We start from the raw sequence: 23244 nt of genomic DNA, 5'->3' as shown, positions 1-23244 counted from the left end.
TAAATGCCAACAAATGTATTAATAAGCAAAGTAAGATGCTTAGTGTGATAGTCTCATCCTGGGGAGGTGAGGAAGACAGTGAGCTTTGTGGCTCATGACTTTATTACAGAGAGCAGGTTGGCACATAATACACTTCTGCCTGGCTTACTCTAAGAACCGCCACCCCTCCAGCCCAGGATGTACAACACAAGCATATCTTCAATACCACAGGAAAGGCCTTGAGAGACAGCCTGTACAACAGGCAAACTGAACAACATTTTACAGAAGATGCCCGAATACCTGTTTGCTACCTTTGAATACAGGTACATACAAGAACAAAACATATTTAGTATATACTGGCATATTGTTTCAGGATTTTCATACATGTGGTAGGGACACTGGTGGGCACAGTGTTAGAAATAAATACCTTTTCAATCTCTAGAAGGCTTTTTCAGCACAAAGCTATTTCATAGCAGTACCAAAGCCTGAGCTCAGGGAACTAATAGGTTTGGTCTGTGCTTGCATGTGCAAAGTGTTACTCTCTACAGCCCTTTGGGCAACCTGTGGGCTGCACACGGCCCGTCAGGGTAATTGGCGAGCCGTGAGACAGTGTTTATATTGACTGCCGCAGGCACGGCCGCCTGCAGCTCCCAGTGGCCACGGTTCGCTGTTCCTGGCCAATGGAAGCTGCGGGAAGCAGTGCAGGCCACAGAGACGTGCTGGTTGCCACTTCCCACAGTTCTCATTGACTGGGAAAGGCGAACTGCGGCCACTGTGCCTGCAGATGGTCAATGTAAGCACTGTCTCGCAGCCTGCCAGTGGATTACCCTGATGGGCCGCGTGCAGCATGTGGGATACAGGTTGCCCACCACTGCTCTACAGCCTGCTTGTAAACACTACAATTAAAAGCAAGTACATAAGTGCATGAAAACTGACTTATTTTGGCTGAAAACTTGAATGGCATTCTCTGTATAAGAATTAAACAATGGTATCCAATTAGAAGCAGACGCGTGTCTTACATACCAACACAGAATCATGGCACCTCGATTTACTTCTGCCCAGGACTTCATATTCTTAAGGCTGACACATTCCACTAACGTTCTTGCAAAACATCCTATTAGAGGGGAAAAAAGAGCAAGGCGAAATTACGCAACGTAGCCTATTCAAAAGTCCTCTGTAACAGTGACTTAATCAAGCCTTTTAATCCACTCTACATTTAGAAGCTCTTCCTTACGCTCCAAATAATTGACTATTCAATACAGTCAATACCTCTGCAAACGTGAGATTAATTCTAAGAAATATGTAGAACTAATTAGACAATAGCAACACTGAATTGTATGAAAACTCACTGGTATAAAGACAGACACACATTTGTTTCTTTCTACTATTTAACTGTTTAACAGAGTACCATAAGGTATTCATGTTTAAAAGCATGTTTCTACACTGAAAAGGCACTAGGTAAAGGATGCCTTGCTACTGAAAAGATCTGCTTCTTGGGTGCATTCAATCATCGTCACTTACTTACATGACCAAAACAAGCCCATCAAGTTTTGCACCTGTTATCCCTGCTATCAGCATGGCTAAGAGTAAGAAGGTTCTACCCCTTCTCATGCATTGCCAACAGAATTATTTAAATTTATTCCAATTATGGGCCTTCATGCCTCTGTTCAATCCCACTGAAGCAATAGTTTACACACGTCCCCTAGGGCACAACTGGCCCTGCAGAACCATTGCTACTGGTGATGATGTGTAAGAAGGGAAGAGTGCAGTGTGACTTTCAGATCCCAAGGCTGAGTTTGCACAAGTGGCCTTTAGAAAAACATTTAACTTGTAAAATTACCAAATCTGATCTTGAAACTGAGAAACTATAAACACTGAATTCCATTTTAAAGTCACTTTACAGAGTAGAACTGCACATTAAGCACTGATCAACTACCAATTATCTAAATTAGGCTGGTACATAAAAGATATTCAGACAAAATTCCCCCTTTTGAATGTGACAAAAAGTTCTAATAAGGAATTAAAAAACTATGCCAACTCAAACTCTGACAGGGAAGAGTAGATATCAGAACTATAGCGAGACCCCAAAAATAAAAAAGTATTAAACACAGACCAATATAATTAATGCACAAAAAAAGCCTAGTAACGTCCACTCCATAGCCACCTGAACTCCTATCTCAGCTTTTATATCATTAGAAGCAGGCATCTGGTAAAAACTGTGAACCCATACGAATAAGGATTTCTATGTATTGCCTTTGAAAGAAAATTGTACCAGGGATTCAACAAAGTTGCATGAAAATTGTTGCAAATAAGACAATTAAACATTGCAAAAAAAATCTGAGCTATCAGTAGGACAATTGTTTCACAGCAACTTTCGAAATCTGCTTTAGTTCTGCATTGGTTTGCAGACTGGAAACCGAGGGCTTGTGTGCATATTTTTTCTCTCTCTGAATCCTTCCGTAGGAAAATTTAGTCAAAACCAATAAATTTCCACCTGGTCTATGAAGTAACATATTTCCTCAAAAATATTCTCACTAGCTCTAATAAAAAACAGGCACACTACATAATCTGTTTTCCAAAGTTGCATTCAAGATACCTAGTGGCGCCAGGCTCACAGTAAAAAAAATAAGAATACACACAAGTTTTGCATAAAAGGATGTCTTTCTACCATCTCAGTAAAATTAATCTTAGGCCACGCTGAAAAAAATCCACAGGGTGCTAGATTTTGTTGCTCTGTAACAAAAAGCTGAATTAATTTTTTAAAGATTACATTCCGGATGACATCTGTGCCATAAAATAGCAGAGATGTCCTACGTTTGAGGTGAAAATTTATAATGAAAGTGGTAATCCAGCAGCAGTAACAAATACACTCTAGTAATTACAGGTCTGCTTAGCTGGTGATCACAATATTCATAAACTGGAATAAACCATCAAATCTTCTAATTAGAAAGATGCCATCTTCAATCTTGTCTACGTTTTTAAATGCCAGATACTTTTAACATGCTAAAATTTATTAAGTAAAATGCCAAAGGAATAGAATACACTCTTGATACCAGCAAAGCACATTTGGGATCTTATGTTTCTAAAAAGAGGTCAACCTCCTCTGATGGAAAAAGTGAGCTTAGCTTCCATCACTTCACTCATACAGCATCTCACAACTGCACAGAGACAAAATACTTTTTATGAACATCTAAAGTACATGCAAACCATTTATTGCCTATTCGCCACCTTTTATATATTCTGATATATCTAAAAATTTACACAACAATCTTTTGTTTAAACTTACAAAATGAGTTTAACTATGCTGAAAGCTGACAGATGGTCTATTAAAGATGAATTTCCCAGCCTACCTTCTCTTCCATTAGCTCTCATTTTTTCATCTTGCTCTATTAACCATTTCAGAACCAGATGGCCTGCTGGATGCTCTGCGATGTGAAGCTTTAAACAAATCAATGATTAACTGTTAGACTCAGGAGTCTTTCACACATGTATTGGTGTGTTTCTACTTGAAATGCAAGTACATTGTCAGATGATTTTATAAAAAACATTCCAACTTGCTCTTCCCCCCCAACACATCATATTGTGCTATTTGATCATTATTAACAATGAGCAAATATCAAAACAGAGGAGGATGCAAGTGTTTGGCTGCTTATTCAAACATTAACTTATGGAGCTGCATCCCATTCCTCATTTCAGACTCTCAGTACACAGACCACATCCTCTGCTCCTCACTAGCCAATCCTTTCCCCTGGCCCGCAAACACACCTTCGGCTTCTCATTAACACATAAGTGTAGTTTCCTGGTCTAGTTGCCTCTATGCAAGTCTGTGGCTCTTCCAAATTTTCACCAGCTGACACACACTGAAGAATAGCTTATATGGAAATACAGAGCTTGTTGGATAAGAGGTCCATGTGGAATCTAGCACAGACTGGTCATAAAATGGTGGCAGTGGGGGTCATATGCAAAGAGAAGGATATCAGAGATATGGGCTGTGAGAGAAATCAACTAGAAAAGGTAAGTCATTGAGGTGCTTTCGTGGCAGTCTGGACATCATAGGGCAAGGAACACAGGTGGGTCCGAACTTTTATAAGTTGGTCCTAGTTCAGCTTGGAACAGATAGGAGGTTTAAAACAGCTCTTACTTGATAAAGAACTATATTTCACTTCCATCCCTAATCATTAAACCAACTTGCTGTCTCCATCTTCAACAGAATCTTGCAAGTGATCTAGTATCTCACAGCTCATATTCACAAAATCATGGACATGTACAGCTGGAAGGGACATCAAGAACTCCCCTAGTCCAGCTCCTTGTGCTGAGCCATTCAATGCGTATGCGAAAACACAGGAGAAGACAGAGGGGTGGTTTTCACTGGGGTACCATGAATACATGGATGACATGCAGCTTTATATCTCAAATCTGAACAATGCAGTATCTTTGCTTTCCCAAAATCAGGCTAACTTGGGGAACTGGGTGAGAGCAATTTGACTGAAACTTCATTCAAGTAAGACAGAGGGAATGAGGACTGTAAATGCTTGCCCAATCACACAGTATGGTAAGGATGCCCTTTGCATTGTGACTGAAGGGTCTATTGAGAGGGTTGCGTGTTGCAACTGAGGGGTTTACCAATAAAGCTTGTAATCTTGGGATATTTCTAGATTCCAGCTCTTCCTGGGGTCCCACAGGGTTGTGGACACCACACATGAATGTCTGAAGGCACAATCTGACTTTAGCTTACTGATGAAGTTAGCAATATTACAATGAACTGCTATAGGAATCCAATCTTCTTTCCTTGTGAGAAAGTTGGATCTTGGTGCCCCCTTCCTGTGTGCAGGTGTGTGCTTACTTAGTAGCACACACCCATTGAACTCCCTCACATAAAGATATCATCTTCATTGTGAGCAGCAATTCTTTAGTCTCATTTAACTGCTACCACTAGAACTCTTGAGAGATTCTATATAATATACATTTCTGCTGCCCGCAAAAAGTGTAAATCCACTCTCATAGAAAGACTTTTTATACACTAGTCTGGCAGATTCAAGACCACAAAGAACTAAGTACCCAATTCAGAGAGACAAATGAAATGCTTAGTTAAGCCATCACTATTTCAAATGCATAAGACATGGCCAGAAAATGCAGCAGAAAGTGCAGATTCCCATTATCAGGGAAAGTTTCAGAGTGCAGCCAGTAAAGCATATGTTAGGTAACTGTTATAAATCTTATTTAAATGACTCAATGAAAACAAATTCACAGCAATATCTCTACTACTTGCCCTGAGTTAGATGCATTACCTACCTGCCCATCTTTACCACCTGGAACCAGCTCCTCTGCTGCCAAATTAGCAATTGAATTCATGGCAGGCTGGACATCACCAAGAGCAGATCCTAAAATATCAGCCACCAAGACGCACGTAGTTTTGTCCATCACCACTTCTTGGGCATGTTCTTGCAGATAACCTAGCAAGGCTGGGGAAATGGCTTCTAAAAGTTCGCAACGGCGGACATCTGAATCTTTTTTACTGGTGAAATAATATACACAATATGGTGGTCTAATTATTGCAGAAAACTTGTTTTGTATAAAAGATCAAGTAAAAAAAAAAAATTCAATCCATGTTTGCTATTTAGACAGATGATGTCCTCATTAAAAGGTCAAATTAAAACACAGTCTCTTTTCTGTATTCCACAGCAAATCAGGTTTAATATGGTCTTTGGACAACCATCACAGGTTTTAAAATAGCCAGAATGAGAAAAGTGTCCAATCAGATGACACTACAATCTTTAACTTCAAGGTGATTGCCAATGTGCCATACACACCAATTCCACCCTTTCATTTTAATTCTTATTTATCCTGCCATTATCATCTCAAAGTTCTGACAGAGACTATGTAAGGAAAATTGTTCACAGATCCTTTTGAAATTGCCATCTCTTCAGTATTTAACATGCATCAGTATCAGTTAAATTAGCAGAATGGGAAAATAAATATCCATCAAAATCCCACAGTTTATCTTGGGCCTGCCAGACTGGTTTATTATGGTCTCAGACAAGGCATCACATAAAGAAGGGCTGCTAATGCACAAAGGAGAAATATAGATAAGTGACCAATGCACTAATTATTCAAGAAAAACTCAGTTCAGCTTTTTAAACAATTATCTAAATTAGACCATACGGGGGGCTGAATTAGAACTAAAATTTTCCATTTTTACTGCTAGATTTCAAGTTTACTCTTGTACAACTTAGAGCACGAATAATGGATGTCCCAAAAAAAAAAAAAAGCCTTTAAATCTGTTTTGAGACTTAACCACGTTTAGCAATGGGTAAAATCTGTCCTCTCCATCTCTCCTTTTTACAGTTGAAATACTATTGCAACCCAAATACAGTCATTATGTGCACATATTAGGTATATATCTATGCAGAAATCACATCACAACTGTTACCATTTCTGTCAGATAGCCGACATTTATTTTATTTTAGTGTTTTGATTTGTATGTGGGTTTATAGACTGAGACGAAATAAAATGTTACAGAAACTGCAAAATATTAACTCTCAGCAAAATTAATGAGATTTGGAAACCAAGAATTGTGGTAGCTGATCTCCATAAAGAAACTGTCACTGCCATTAAACCAAAAAACCAAAAACAATGACTAAGTGTCCTGTGCAAAAAGCTGGAATAGGGCAAACGTGTGTGGACTGTTTTGGCCTGCCAGTTATGCATTTCTTAGTTACCTGTAAGTATTTCCATCTCCCTGTTGCAGAATTTTGACGATCTCTGGTAAGAAATGTGCAGGATCCCTTGGACTTAGCAAGTACAACAGGACCTTCCGTCCATATTTGTTGTTTATAATATTGGGCAAAGAACCACTTATCTCCTGAAAATATACAAAAACATCAATAACACTGCTGGAAGAATGCTTTTCAGAAACAAGCCTTGGCTGAATATTTTCAGATTGAAAGCCGGGGAAAAGGGAGATGGGTGCCATAATTTATAGTTACATAATCCAATTCAAAACCCTAAGCAGTGTATAATGCCTAGGTGGGTTTGTCAATGTATAGTGCTGAATGAGATAAAGTTTTGATATTCCGTTTTTGTTTGTAAAATGCTCTGATATCCTTGGCCTTATCCAGAGAAAGAAAAAGGTTGAGAGCCCTTGCTCTAGGGGGTAAATATGACAAATAAGACACCGGGGAGCTCAAAAGACTATACTGAAAATCTGCAAGAGAAAGTATGGACTTTGGGGGTAATAAGTTTTCAGTTGATTTCCTGTGGAATTCTTAGGGAGAATTAAAGCAAATTCCCCAACTTGAGTTATGCAAAAAAAAAGTCTTTCGAAGCTATGCACTGAGGAGAGGGTCATTGCCAGCTGACTATTACAGAAGGCCAAGATCAGTAAAGAAACAGCTGATCTGCCCAGTCTCCGTTCTGAAGCTAAGAGAGATGAACTTGTATCCAAAGGAGATAAGCCAGTTGTGGGTTTTGAAGAACTGAAACCTACCAGAGGCCAAGGCTGGAGTTTGGGGTGATCTCTGGTAAGCTTTTTCACATGCGTGTAGGTTCCTTTATTGTTTTTATGTTTTCTCTGTAATGCTTCTACCTTAGAATAAATTTATTTGCTTAGAAGGAGCTGTGTGGTAACCTATACTTGTGGGCAATATACTGGTCATAGCCCTCAGAGAGAAAGCAAACCACAGGCACTGGCCTTTTCAGGCAGGCTGGCTAGCTAGGGATATCATAATGTAAGGCAGGGAGCTGTGCAGCATCCGGTCAGGAGGAGTACAACACACATCACCACGCAACTGAGGTGATAACTGGGAACTGAAAGCATAAAGTTGGTTGCCATTGGTGGGCCAGGAAGCAGGAATACAGGTGCACTTGCCCTGAAACTGTAATATTCTTTAGCCAATTTTAAATTTGACTTTTACATGTCAAACCTCATTGCCTACTCTCTGGTATACAGTGCCATCTCTCTAATAGCCATTAGTCTTCATTTTTAATCAGAAGAGCTGACTTAGTCCTAATTGATAATCTGACATTTCTATTTCCTTCTTTTCTTACTTTGTTCTGCTAGTTTGACCTACTAAGTCGATACTTCAAGCTCTTGGGCATTATCTCGGATTAACATTTTGATTACCTGAACCAAAAATCTTTGAATTTTTTTGTTTAAAAAAAAAAAACAAAAACAACAAAAAAAATCTCCCCACACCTATACCTTTCCCAGGCATTTGGCCAGGTTTCTTCAACTTCTTTTGGCAGTTTAATACAAATCTCTGTCACTTTGAGAAATCCGAACTTAATGTTATTTTTCAATTTGCACTACATTTCTACCAAAGACAATCTTCATTACAATAGAATGTTGCATAGTAAGAAACTACATCAGGGGTGGGCAAACTTTTTGGCCTGAGGGCCACATCTGGGTGGGGAACTTGCATGCAGGGCCATGAATGTAGGGCTGGGGCAGGGGGATGGGGTGTGGGAGGGAGTGTAGTGTGCAGCAAGGGGCTCAGGGCAAGAGGTTGGGGTGGAGGAGGGGTTCAGGGTTATGAGGGGGCTCAGGGTAGGGATGGAGGAGGGCTGTGGCAGGGAGCTCAGGGCAGTGGTTCGGGGTGCAGGGTAGCAGGAGGGGTTTTGGGTGTGGGCTCCACTTACCTGGAGCGGCTCTGAGGTGGCAGCGGTGCTGCTAAGGCAGACTCCCTGCCTGCCCTGGCCGCGCCACTCCCAGAAGTGGCTGGCATCATGTCCCTGTGGCCCCTAGGGTGGAGGCTGGGGGGGGGGGAGGGGAAGAAAAGAGTGCTCTGCACACTGCCCTGGGTTCCACACCCAAAGCTCTCATTGGCCGCGATTCCCCGTTCCCGGCCAATAGGAGCTTTAGGTGTGGAATCCACAGGTGAGGGCAGCACGCGGAGCCCTCTGCCCCCCTCATCCCCTAGGGGCCGCAGGGACATGATGCCGGCACTTCTGGAAGCGGCGTGGCACCACGGGGTGGCAATCCTGTGGGCCAGATCCAAAGCCCTGAGGGGCCGGATCCGGCCCATGGGTTGTAGTTTGCCCACCCCTGAACTACATAGTGCTCAGGTGTAATCCTTAGATGGGTAAAATGAAATATCTGTTTTATGAGTCTTCTAGCACTGAAGAAACTTGGTTGAACTAGTGAGAGCTCTCCAAGTCATCTATTCCTTCCAGTCTATTTGGAAGAATTTCAGTTAAGAGAAAGTCCAGAATTTTGTAAAGTCAATAAATGAAATGAAGTTCAATATACTTTAAATTTCTAGTGCAACTAGTCCCTAGCTAGGTCAACAGAAGTACAAAGTAGGGTTTCCAGTAGATTTTAGATCTAGTTTGAAGACTGTAGTAAAGGGGATATAAATTACATAAACATTCAAACCTTCATCAAGATCTCCTCATGCTAAGAAAAATCATAAAAGTTACTGTATGCATTGAAATAAAGACAGAGAGAGAACTCAAGACAAACAATAGTTTGAAAACCTGGCCAGAAGTCATATATTAGTATCCTAAGTATGAATGACCTCTTTTGTTAATTGCACTGGTAACATTTAATAGAATATTTTAGGAAAATTCAACTACTTACAGATATGATTAACTGTTTCATGAGCTTGGTATCATCAATGCAATCAAACGCTGCCAGCAAGACCAAGTGAGAGAATTCACCCTGCAAGGGCAAGGCATCAAGAAGGTTTGGAGACATGCAATGCTGCCCTACATACATATTTCCTACATGTTAGCTGAGATGAAAACTTGCCCAAATAGTGAAAAACTACACTAAGATCTGATGAATGATTTCCTCTAATATGAATGGCTGAAGTAGTCCTACAACATACAATTATTTTCTGGAGGCAACGTTTGTAATAAAAGCATCTTGTTCAAAACAAAAGTGATAAAAATCGGAGCTGTCTCTATAAACTGATGAATTTCCCTGTCTAGACAGCTGTGCAGCATGCGGCACTTTCAATAATTGCCAACTGGATTCTATGAATACTCATCCATGTGAGGACAAAGATTTGCTTTACAGAATAAAAAGTAAAATCTTATTTCTCCAGTAGCTTTACCTTAAAGTCAACATCTCTCACGAGATTTATGAAGAGCAAGTCTCAGTGAAATCCAAACCTACAGGATAAGGGCAAGATCCAACTCCCATAGATGTCAATGAGATACTTTCCACCAGCTTCCCTAAGAGCGCAACCAGAAGGTCTTGACACAGTTCTTAACTCTTAGCTATCTGTTGTCTCTCTTGAAGTGATTCATACTATAGATTTTTTTTCCATCTAACAAAACAGGAGCTGCTATACTGAAACAGACCAACAAGTCATTTCCATTAGTGGACAAAGCTGGATGCTTCAGATAAAAGCTATTATTTCAATAATTCTCCAAACTGAACAATATGATTCTGTGGAAGAAGGCAGATGGGGAAGGAAAGATTTCTTCATGGTTCCAGATGGCAGCTAGCTTTTGCTCTGAAGCATGTGTCATAATAGCTAGTGAAAAGGAGCAGCAAACAGGGAAGTTCTATGAAGATGATCTTCAGGTGAAGCCGGTGTGACTACATGACCCTTGGGCTAAGTTTGTTATCTGTTCGTTTCTTTGCTTGCTGTTGGTGCCTGCTTGAATTAAGCTTATAGTGTGGTTTGTTTGGGGGACCATGTGCTGAGCCTAGTGGCCTGGTAGGCAAGGCTGGGAGTATTTTAACGAGACTTTGATCCCTAATCCCTTTAGGATCCGTTAACCAGCAGGCGGTGCTACTTGATGAGAACCGGGGTTTAAAAAGCCAGTTCTTAAGTGACCAGAGGAGCTAATGAACAGGAGCAGCAAACCTGGGAATTTTGCAAGGGAGTGTGAGAGCTAGATACACTTAACATTCTCTAAACTTAAGCCACACACACAACCCCAACAGAAAAAAAAAGAGGCAACCTGTGGAACTTGATGCCAGGGGATGTTGCGAAGGCCAAAACTATAACTGGGTTCAATAAAGAATCAGATAAGTGTTTAATAAAGATTCAGCTAAAGTCATGGATGGTAGGTCCATCCATGGCTACTAGTCAAGATGGTCAGGGATTCAACCCCAGGTTCTTGGTGTCCCTAAGCTCTGACTGTGAGATGCTGAGATTGGACGAGAAGGGATGGATCATGTGATAATTGCTCTGTTTTGCTTGTTACCTCTGAAGCATCTGGTAGTGGCCACTGTTGGAAGACAGGATACTAGGCTAGATGTATAATAATTCTATTCCTTAAAGAAAACGCAACCAAGACTCCCTGCAATACGAGGCTGTACCACTGTGGCTTTGGTATCCTTCCCTACTTCCTTCTTAATACAGTTCATCTTATTTGCCCTTTAGAATGCTACTGGGCACTGTGGAAACAGACATCTTCAATTATTTATTCACTATACCTAGATATGTTTCCTTAGACGTTACAGTCTAATTCCATCAATGTGCCCGCTTAATCAAATAGACACTCCTGTTTGAAGCTTTTTTAACCTTTCATTGTGGTGAGTGACACTTACAATTACTATAACATAAAGAAACCGAGAAAAATGATCTCTTCCCCCCATTTCTTTACTTTGTGACAGTACGATGTGTAAAATCAGTATCAATGTGAGCTTCCCATTTTGTTTCTGAGTATTTCACACAGTAACAACGAAGAGAAAAATATTTTGAAAAAAAATTAGAAAGATAATAGATGTGCAGCACCTGCACAAGGTGCAGGAAACACAGCATACTGGGTACTTGTAAGATATTTTACTAGTATGAAATACATCCCCAGCTAGTGAGTTTTTAATTCTTGCAAGGCTCTTTCCACAAAAATGTATATTAACATTTGATACAGTTAAGCATCAGTATTTTAAGTTTAAGTTTACTATCAAGACTGCAGTTTCACAGTTTGTTCTAACTTCAGAGTAAATTCAAATTCATATTTTGTAAATTGGAAAAATGCTTCAGTGACTACTTCAATATAAGGTTTATAAACAAACACTCACAGTAGCTATTTTTTCAACATATGTCTTCATGGTTTTCATAATGATTTTTCTGTCCTATCCAAAGAAGAGGGAGAAACATTAGGAAGCCTTTATCAACAATTTAATAACTAAGTTGCTATTTGCAGCTTCTTTATATGAATTTAATTTCAGCTCATTTCTTAAAAAGAAGAAATTACTACTATAAGCATTACTTTTGCAACTGAGACTGTGAAATGTAAGACCCAAATTCTGTGGCAAGACTCGTCACAGTAGAGAAACCCTGGGGCTTTCTGCAAGATTGGGCTGGCTCGGGGGCGAACTGAGAAAGAGCAGCTGTTATCAAATTTAATATATTTTAAAGGTAAAGGCTGTTTGCCTAACGGACATCCCCTAGCTGCTGATTTCCTGCTGTGTACAGGAAGTGGTCAGTCTGCCAACCCCACCCATGCCCAGACAATCAGTTCATTGTGGCACAACTCCTACACAAAACAAGAGGGAACTCTTATCCCACATACCTCAACTCCTCCTCTAGGGCAGATATCTGCTCAGCAAGGCTCCTAAACTATGCATCAGCAGGGGCTCTGTTCTCAAGAGGCTTCACTAGGAGTATACCCTCCAAAAGACTTCCTCTCCGGCCTTCATTTTTGGCCCTTCAGACACTGCTCTGTCCCTTTTTACCATTCTACTTAAGGGCTATGCCCTATCAAGGTAGGTAGACTTAAATTACAAGTTCATTAAAAAAAAAATACATGTAACTATTTCTTTTCACGTACGGTATGTCTACATAGCAGCTGGGAACATGCTTTCCAGCACAGATAGTGCACTCAGCCTTGGCAGCATCTCAGGCTAACCATCCAAGTATGTACTTGGGTGGTCGAGTGGGCTTGCACTTGGGCAGCGAGCCTGAGCCAGTGCAGCTACACTGCTATTTTAGTGCACTACTCAAGCAGAGCTAGTGTATGTCCATTTACCTGTGCTGGAAAGCACACTCCCCGCTTCTGTGTAGACATACCCTTATGTGGAAGGGTCCATGTAGTTTCTGAAAGCGCTCCTGATACCCTTAACACCTAAAGCAGAGTGGGGAACTGCTACACCTTACATGGCCTGACATATCAACTCATGAAGGAGAAACCCTAAACACAAGTTTTGGGAAACAGAGAAGCCTTTCAGTTTATTTATAATTTTAAGCTTTTAAAGTTTTTACATTCTGAAGTTAAAAATGTTCTACATTATGAGCTTCTTTACCATTCTTCCCCCATCTCCAAATTTCCTCCAGCTACAGGAAATCTAAGGGATAGATACTGAGGAAATTGTAACACATTCAAAAAGTTAAAAGCACTATCTGGTGGCCTCCATAATTTTTTTAAAAGGAGGTTTTCCATTGTAAAAAAGTGTGTGTGGCCATTTCCACCCTCAAATACAGAGATTATATTTGCTAATAGGTCAGGGCCATGGTTTGGCCCATTTTCATGCATGCCCTGACAAAGTATACAAGGTAATTGCATTAGTGCAAAGATCACTGGAAAAAGCAATATAAACAGTCTGAGGCACAAACAAAATCAAAGTTTCCAACAACAGCAAAGCCAACTAGGAACCTACTGCATAGGGGTGAGTAGGCTAAAGTGCATACTGTACCTTGGGAGTACCATGCCATAAAGCATGCATGGCTACTCGGGCTCCGTCATGTGTATGTGCCAGGTAGATCACTGCTTCTCTGATTGCTTCAATCATTTCCTGAGGAAGAAAAGGTAACTGGGGGATTATTTTTTGAGAAGAGTCTTAGAGAAGAGATACATATTTTACCTGTAACCCTGTGAAGAGTATCACTGTGCCTAAATCCACACTCTTGTATTGTGCCGGCCTATGCAATTGGCATCAAAAGGGTCCTAAAGCCATAGAGATGTCTTTGACCTAGTCTACGCACAAAAGTAAAAAGTCGACCTAGCTACATCGCTCAAGGCTGTGAAAAATTTTGAGCCCTGTGCAACACAATTCATTTGACTTACCCCCCCAATAGATGAAGGTGGGCTGATAGAAGAATTCTTCCATCAACCTAGTTACCATTTCTTGGAGATGGTTTACCTACATCAATGGAAAAAACATTTCCATCAACATAGCAAGCATCTGCACTACAGTGGCATTGCTGAAGCCCCGTAGCTGTGTCAATGCAGTGTCGACATATGCTTAGACTTCCCCTCTCAAAACTGTAATCACAAGCATGGTGACCGGGAAAGAGTTACTGTGTTGGAACCTCGGTAGGTTCTTAAGTCAAGAGTACATCCTGATATAGGCTGTGAAAGAAATTTCAAAGGAAGGATGGGCAGGTGGGCAAGCAGCCATTTACATAGTATGGCCCTGCTCCTGCACCAATAAAGTCTTTGCCACAGACTCCAGAGTGTAAAATCAAGACCTATTGTCACTTTCAGAGAACCAACACTGCAAGTAAGTTACCTTTGGACAGACTGTTAAAGAATCACTGCACTTTCAAAAAGACATATTCGTTGCAATTATTATGGGAACTGTTTTTCAGTTATTGCAAAACGTATTGTGAAGTCTCATTAAAAACATTTGTTGTACACAATGGGACAAAATATTGTTATATTGTGAGAATGCATAGTAACCATGAAACTACTAGAGAGACAAGGTGGGAAAGGTAATATAATTTTTTGGACCAACTTCTGTGGCCAAGAGAGACAAGCTTTTGAGCTACCCAGAGCTATTCTTCAGGTAGAAGAGCTTGGTGTAGCTCGAAAGCTTGTCTCTTTCACCTGCAGAAGTTGGTCCATTAAAAGATACTACTTCCCTCACCTTGTCTCTGTAATATCCTAGGACCACCAGAGCTACAAAACATCAAATTACTACACATTACTGACATATATCTCCATCTCCTAGTGTCTCCATAGGTAGAGAGAAACTTCCAATCAAGATGGCAATGCTCATTTACATGAAGGGACTTCAACTTAACTAAGTATATGTGTAATAATGAAGGACAGGAGCATTTCTTGTTGCTATAAAAATTCCTAAATAGTATATTTTTGTAATTATTCCTCAAATAAATTCTTTGAATGTTTGTTTTAAAGATAACCTGCAGCTAAATAAAAACAAGGGTACCCTACCAATAAGATCCTCGTTTAAGGTTGTCTCCTAAAACAAGATAAAGGGGCTTATCACCATAATTTTAATGTTGAATAACTTTTTGGTATTTGTTTCAGGTCTACAAAGCATAGAATCTTCAAGAGTAAGGGCTGCTGTCTTACAAGGAAGCAGCTGGTGAATTGCTACTTCAGGAAACCTAAACACAACACACACAAAACCCAGCAGAAACTTGTGTGCTGAATATCCCACCTACTTCATTATCTGAGGCATTAACAAAACTAGTTAGTTCATAAAAATTACGGCAAGAAATTAAAACATTTATACTTAAGTCATTATACTTAGAAATACTTACAGATCTTTGTTTTGGGAGAGCATGGATGAAAAAGTCCAAAAATACTTTATGTACCAGTGAGTGCTTTATCACAGCCTCTCTGTATGTGGTGGGGAGGGAAAAGACAAGAAAGTCACACACTCTTTCAAACACACAATTCCATTTCCTCTGGTCTAACTGTAGTTTGCTGTCCTATGATGCTGAAAATATTAGGATACTCTTTCAGTTCAGGAAGTCAGTCATGGTAAGGAAGAGAAGTTACAACCAGCAGCCCTAATGAGGCATAAGCGAAGTGTCACAGACAAAATATTCTTAGAGGAAACAACAAAAACAATTATTTTTAAGCAGGGGCAGGCAAACTTTTTGGCCCGAGGCCTGTATCAGGTTTCGGAAATTATATGGAGGGCCTGTTAGGGGACAGGGTCATGGCCCAGTCTTCTCTCCCCCCCCTCCCCGACTCCTGCCCCATCCAACCCTCCCTCCTCCCGCTCCCTGACCCCCTCCCCCTGGACCCCTGCCCCATCCATCCACCTGCCGCTCCCTGTCTCCTGACTGCCCCCCGCCACCTCATCCAACTCTTCCTCATTCCTGATGGCCCCATCCAACCACCCCTTCTCTCTGTCCCCTGACTGCCTCCGGAACCCCTGCCCGCCCCTGCTGCCCCTCCAACCCCCCTCCTACCTGATTGCCCCCTGGGACTCCTGCCCTCATTCAACCCCCCTATTCCCTGCCCTCTAACTGCCCTGACCCCTATCCCTACCCCGAACACCACCCCAAACTCCCCTGCCCTCTAGCCAACAACTCGCCCTGCCCCCTTACCACGCTGCCCGGAGCGCTGGTGGCTGGCAGCGCTACAGCTGCGTTGCCCGGCTGGAGCCAGCCATGCCACCGTGCAGCACAGAGCACCGGGTCAGGCTGGGCTCTGCAGCTGCACTGCCCCAGAAGCTCGCAGCCCCGCCACCCAGAGCATTGCGCCTGCAGCAGAGTGAGCTGAGGCTGTGGGGAAAGGGGAACAGCGGGGGAGGAGCTGGTGGTAGCCTTTGGGCCAGGAGCTCAGGGGCTGGACAGGATGGTCCCACGGGCCATAGTTTGCCCACCTCTCTTTTAAAGTGTGAAAAAGTCAATCAAGAACTGCACTTTTGCACACCTTGCAGGATGTTTTTTCAAGAGACCATTGGGTCAGTCTGCCTGATTCTCCTTTATAAAGAAATACAAGGCTGTTTAATTCTGTAGGTTGTTTGTTTCTTCCCCCCCCCTCTTTTTTTTTTTTTTAAAAGGTTGCAGTATAATACACCTGGAATTTACAGAGTTTTTAATACGAACTCATGAATTGTCTTTTGATATCCTAGTATGTGAGAAATATGCCATACACTGACTGTAATTCCACCCACTCGAAATTCTAAGTCAGTCACTATGGCTGCAGTAGAAAACGTGGCTGAACACAGGAAAGAAAACAGTACTTTTTGCAGTGTGACCACAATATCCCCCACTCCCCCTCCCCACACACAATTGTCATGTCTCCATCATGTCTTGTCTTCAAAAAGTTATTTTTGTCCTTACTTTTGTGCCATTGGGGTAAGAATCTGTTTCATTTCATCCATAATGGCCTCTTGCTTTTCAGGATGAGCCTCTAATACTTTGTCCAGTGTAGGATGAACTGGAGACTAAAATGAAAACACCCCACAAAAAGGTTTAATTATCACTGCTGCTTTTCAGGTTCTAAAGAAAAGTTTTCAACAACACCCATTCACAATTTGAGAAAGAAAAACACCCCATAGTATATGCAACAACTTTCATATCTTAATTTAGTTCTGTGGGGGTTTAAATGAAATTAAGTTACATCATTTTAAAGATGTCAGAAACAGTTACAATTTAAAATGAAACAAATGTATACAAATTAAACAAAAGCAAACAAACCAATCTACACTTCTACACTAACATATTCCCAGATATTCATAACATCATCAGGCATTACACAGAGAAATAAGAGAATCAGCCAAAGGCAACATGCTAAGTACATATATTGATGTGCCTCTCTCCCTGTAAGATTTCAAAGCATCAGGGCTAGGGATGGCAACATGTCAGTTGGATTATAAATTACTATATAATAGAACAGAAACAGGAAACCTCCTGGAATTTTCCTATCCAAGACTATGCTGGTCAATCAAATACGAGAGCCCCTTTTGGGGTTCAGCCCATCAAGTCACACTGGTAACTATTCCAAGAATCATAGAATATCAGGGTTGGAAGAGATCTCAGGAGGTCATCTAGTCCAACCCACTGCTCAAAACAGGACCAATTCCCAACTAAATCATCCCAGTCAGGGCTTTGTCAAGCCTGACCTTAAAAACCTCTAAGGAAGGAGATTCCACCATCTCCCTAGGTAACGCATTCCAGTGCTTCACCACCCTCCCAGTGAAAAAGTTTTTCCTAATATCCAACCTAAACCTCCCTCACTGCAACTTGAGACCATTACTCCTTGTTCTGTCATCTGGTACCACTGAGAACAGTCTAGATCCATCCTCTTTGGAACCCCCTCTTTTAGGTAGTTGAAAGCAGCTATCAAATCCCCCCTCATTCTTCTCTTTTGCAGACTAAACAATCCCAGTTACCTTAGCCTCTTCTTGTAGGTCATGTGCTCCAGCCCCCTAAACATTTTTGTTGCCTTCCGCTGGACTCTTTCCAATTTTTCCACATCCTTCTTGTAGTGTGGGGCCCAAAACTGGACACAGTACTCCAGATGAGGCCTCACCAATGTTGAATAGAGGGGAATGATCAAGTCTCTCGATCTGCTGGCAATACCCCTACTTATACAGTCTAAAATGCTGTTAAGCCTTCTTGGTAACAAGGGCACACTGTTGAATCATATCCAGTTTCTCGTCCACTGTAACCCTACGTCCTTTTCTGCAGAACTGCTTCCTAGTCATTTGGTTCCTAGTCTGTAACAGTGAATGGGATTCGTCCATCCTAAGTGCAGGACTCTGCAATTGTCCTTATTGAACCTCATCAGGTTTCTCTTGGTCCAATCCTCTAATTTGTCTAGGTCCCTCTGTGTCCTATCCCTACCCTACAGCTTATCTACCACTCCTCCCAGTTTAGTGTCATCTGCAGAGAGAGAAGCTGCTCTTAGCAGAGCCAGCTGATAAGACAGAATGTTCCAGTGACCGGCATCTCATTAAAAGGAAGGGGAAAAAAGAGCTGGAAGTCATTATTAAGGAGTATGCTATAAATCATTATAAAACCAAAGTTTTGAAAAACTAAGGTCTTTCAATATTAGGATGCTTGGCGTCAGAAGAAAGTGAAATGATTTCCCTGGTCAATTGTTAAATCTGATGTCTGTATAAAGAATTGACTCCCACACCTTTAAGTCTGGAAACCTTAGAATTCCTAACAAACCTTTCTTCCAGTGCTCCTTCTCTAACATGTACATGTGTTACTTTTGTTTCCACATTAGGATAAAAAGAGTAATTATTGCAATTTAAAGACATAAGGGTAAATATACTGAATTTCAAACTAAGAACACACTCGCAACTGTTGCGCAGGCAATTTGAGAGAGGAAGGGGGGGACAAAAAAAGTACACTGCATGTTTAATATATAGCTGGGAATAAAACAGAATCCTAAAGATAACATTACGTATTCATAGCCAGGGGAAAATATGCACATCTCTGAGGACAACGCAAAAGATTTTAGTAATACAAATAAAAAGATGACTTGTCAAGGGAAAATAAATCCTATTGGCTCAGAAGACAAGTTTTTCTTAAATTTAAATATATCTGAATCAGAGTAGTAAATGCAAGTGGTAATTTCTCTTTATATATATCTAACAGATTTTGTGTCAGGAAGCAAAATTTCTCTCAAATGTTAATTTTCTAAATGCTTGGCTAGTTTATGGTTGATTTTTTTCCACTCCAGGTTAATTTACAAACATCACATTGGACAAGTTAAAAGATTACTTTTGTCACTTACATAATAGATTTGGTGTTGAATAGGATGACGGGGAAGTCAGTCAAGTCAACGAGGGATGAGATTTTCAAAGGAGCCTGAGGGATTTGGGTGCCCAATTTACTTATGCTCCTTTGAAAAATCCCAGCCTAAGTTAAATGAAAGCAAAAACCCACTAATATATAATGGAAATGTGCTATTGAACATGAATCTGAAACACGAAAAACAAGTTTACAGGTGGGCCATCCTTCGGGACATAAATTAATTTAAGGCTAACAGATAAGGGAATGAAACAGTAACACCATGAACAAAATATCATAGACTAGAAGCAGAGGAAGGACCAAACATTACCTTGTAAACTTGGAACGTATTCCCATAGAGCTCTTCTGTTAGCATGTTCCTTTGCTCCAGAATGGCTTTATCATTGTATGCATACTCTACCACAGCAGATGCTTCAGAATGGCGGAGCATTTTTTTTACCTCACCTTTAAAGCTTTTAATTATTTCTGCAACTTGTGATTTTGTTCTGTACCACGTGTAAAGATGGACACCAAGAGAGAGACGAAATTAGGGAAAAGAGACGTTATTAGCTTTATTTTTGGAAATGTATATATTTAAGTGATTAAGTATTAGCACAATAAGACAACGACAGGCATCTACATCTGGGACCTTAACTAAACACCTACTTTGAAAAAACAGTTAGAAAAGTGAACAAAAAGCTAACGTCCATGGTGATAACAGTAGCACAGCAACTGAGTCCCCCTGAGCTTCTCACTAGCATCCACAGATATGAAGGGAGCCCACCATCAGTCAACGCTACTTCAAGTGCCATGAACTGCAACTTAAGGTCTTTGCTTGGAAGTGTGTGGACCGAATAGGTATGTTGACGGGGTGTGTTAACCATCTGAGTCATCTGGTGCCTTTTGGTGGCTGTGTCTTAGACCCATAGGCAGTCTCATTCAACCTTTTGTTTTCCTGTCAGCTCTGCAATAGTGTAGAAGCAGAGAGGGAAGGGTGAGGAGCACATGGACCATATCTACACTACAGGTGCCACAGCTAGTCAGCATAACCCTGTGTGCAAATGCAGATTACAGAGACAGAAGGGGGTTTTCTGTCACTGTAGGAAACCTGCCTGAGTGATAGTAGATAAAGCAATGGAAGCATTCTTCCATCAACCTAGCTGTATCTATACCAGGAGTTAGGTCAGCAGAGCTACATCGCTCAGGGGTAGATTTTTCACACCCATCAGCCCTGTAGCTATGTGAACCTACGTTTTAAGTCTAGACCAGGCCACAGCTAAGCTCCATAAACCTAGCTGATGGAAACAGAAGAAAATGATCAGTGACAGTCTGTCTACCAGAGAAAGGGCAGAGCAAGCGAAGGACAAACAGAAAGCTCCTTGTTCCACAGTAGGGGTGCACATTTATTTTAGGAGACTTTGGATAAACTCTGCATGGGGTGATGACACATTTTTCTGCACTACTGTAATCTTGACAAAGGGAAGGGTATTTCTTTCTAGGACTTTATTATATATTAAATAAGGGAAGGTTTTGAGTGTGTTTTTTCCCCCCTCTCTTTTGGACTTGTAGTCTGGTTTTTTATTTGCTGTTCAGAATTTCTGAGAAGAGAAAGCCTACCCTGTGACAAGGAGACGGTATTATGGACAGCAGGTAGGCAATCCTCATTCCCAAATACACTACCAAGATAATTTCACATGGAGGGGACAGCCTGGGCCAAAGCCATTATTCACAATACACAGATTAATAATAAAGAAGTACATTCACATTCCAAAATTAACAATATATGTTAGAAAAAAATATATAAAAACTGGTTTACTTCTTCATACCCACCCATACATAAGAAACTTCTTTACAATATTTCTGGAATATTTGGATTTGCTCAATTCTAGTAGGCTATCTAGGGAGGAAAAGAAAAAGAGCAGTTAGTTTTTATCACCCCTTGAAACTGCATGTTTGTTTCCTTTCCTACAAAACAAAACTAAAAGCCATTGCTCGGTGACCTTTTGCACTCAAGAAGGAATTAATTTATCAGAAAGTGATACTTAAAGAGAAAAAAGTAACTCAAACATGTGTAGCAATAGAGTTTTGGGAGCAAAGAAATACATTAAGGAGAGCTACATTATATAAAACAGTGCCACTTTCCAAAGCAAATACAATATAAAAAGGAAAAATACCTTTTAATTCTTCAAATGTCTCTTGCCTTTGCTTGTCATTGCCATACCGAATGAAACACTGGATAACTCGTGTTGAGTCATGTGCAAACGCCATCTGTAAGACAAACATTTTTATTATCCCAGCCTTTTGTGTGACATTGTATTTACTCTGTTAAGAGCATAGTTTTATGCAGCATGTAGGATGCCATGGCAAATAGATGCTATATAAATAAAATACATTATAAAGAAACAAACAAGTTTTAAACTAAGTGCAGTTTTAACAGTTTTCATTGCTCCAGTATTTCTTTACCAAACATAGACTACAATCAACATCTGCTACAGCAGGCAAAGGAACGTTTTGCCAACATCTGTAAATATGTACCAAAAATATTGACTATTTTATTGACTGGAACAGCCCCATGAGATGCACATCCTCTTTTCTTGAGACTCTCACAGGGACAACAGTCACGCAGTCTCACCCTAGCACAAGACAATATGATCAGGATGCTCAATCTAACAAAGTAGGCAGCATCGAGCAGCCACAATTTCAATTCACTTTAAAGCCTAACAGTTGACTATGCTTCACTACAATACACAGTGACCATACACACCCAAAAAGTGAAGTAAAAATAATGAGACTGTTAGTATTTAAAATGTAATGGTAGAAATGTGCACCAGGGCATTAACTTTGGTGTAGGGTTTTTAAGAGAATCAATCGCAAAAATCCACTACAAGTACAACTCTTACTGAAACTGCAAGTTAACCAAAGTTCACTTACATCCAATGGGAATTTTAGAGATTAGAATGCTGGCTGCTAAAGCCTCCTGATCAGCAAAGTTTTCCTGGCACTATTATCCTAAAAGACTGGGAGCATAGAGTGCAATCTTTTCAAACCCAATGTCTTCATTCGCTGAAACCTAGTTCTATCTGGATATTTTCAATGTCCCCTGTAGTTTCTGGATAAAAAGGGTTGTACTGTATGGTTCACAGGTCATCTAGTGCAACACACTTTTTCATTATTCAAAAAAAGTGATTTATCAACTTGCACATTGAGTTTTAATTACGTGTGTTACTGTATTTTTCTTACAGTTTTAATTTTCCCCTGAAGCAGTTTATGTAGTTCATTTATTAGCTTCTGTCGCTTCTCCTTGTCACAGTTTTTCCTACAAACAAAAACAGACAAGCAGGAGAATCTTAGATGAGAAAGCAGCTTTTTGGAAATACAAAAATAACTGGAAGTCATGAGCAAGGCGGACAAAAAAATTTTTTTTAAATGAACTCTCACAAGTCCAAGTTTAGGTACCCTTTAGGAAAGTCCTGGCCAGAAGCATTGACATAACCTTAGTCCCAGATTTGGACCTTAGCGTCCAAAATATGGGGGTTAGCATGAAAACCTCCAAGCTTAGCCACCAGCCTGGACCTGGTACCTGCTGCCACCACCCAAAAAATTAGAGTGTTTTGGGGCACTCCGGTCCCCCTGAAAAACCTTTCCTGGGGACCCCAAGACCCAAATCCCTTGAGTCTCACAACAAAGGGAAATAATCCTTTTTCCCTTCCCCCCTCCAGGTGCTCCTGGAGAGATACACAGACACAAGCTCTGTGAATCCAAACAGAGTGAATCTCCCTCTCTGTTCCCAATCCTGGAAACAAAAAGTACTTTCCTATTCCCCCAGAGGGAATGCAAAATTAGGCTAGCAATCCAACACACAGATCTCCCCTTGACTTCTTCCTCCCACCAATTCCCTGGTGAGTACAGACTCAAT

At 40.8% G+C, this 23244-nt stretch overlaps 1 protein-coding gene across 3 annotated transcripts in view; it reads right to left on the bottom strand.

Moving 5' to 3' along the window:
- PUM3 (pumilio RNA binding family member 3) overlaps nt 1-23244 on the bottom strand; it is a 37083-nt gene that overhangs the window by 4413 nt on the left and 9426 nt on the right. For all 3 annotated transcript variants that reach the window (XM_050944283.1, XM_050944284.1, XM_050944282.1), the window contains exons 5-17: nt 22569-22644; nt 21503-21596; nt 21159-21225; nt 19660-19834; nt 16926-17029; nt 15387-15465; nt 13574-13672; nt 11960-12013; nt 9557-9637; nt 6699-6841; nt 5272-5494; nt 3330-3417; nt 1003-1093 (exon numbers count right to left, since the gene is read on the bottom strand). In XM_050944283.1, coding sequence (XP_050800240.1) covers nt 1003-1093; nt 3330-3417; nt 5272-5494; nt 6699-6841; nt 9557-9637; nt 11960-12013; nt 13574-13672; nt 15387-15465; nt 16926-17029; nt 19660-19834; nt 21159-21225; nt 21503-21596; nt 22569-22644 — 1374 coding nt within the window. The remainder of the gene's footprint in view (nt 1-1002; nt 1094-3329; nt 3418-5271; nt 5495-6698; nt 6842-9556; nt 9638-11959; nt 12014-13573; nt 13673-15386; nt 15466-16925; nt 17030-19659; nt 19835-21158; nt 21226-21502; nt 21597-22568; nt 22645-23244) is intronic.

This window comes from Gopherus flavomarginatus, chromosome 3 (assembly GCF_025201925.1).
Source record: "Gopherus flavomarginatus isolate rGopFla2 chromosome 3, rGopFla2.mat.asm, whole genome shotgun sequence".
Lineage (NCBI taxonomy): Eukaryota > Metazoa > Chordata > Testudines > Testudinidae > Gopherus > Gopherus flavomarginatus.
Note: the sequence above shows the minus strand (reverse complement) of the source record. Positions and strands in the feature narration are given on the sequence as shown.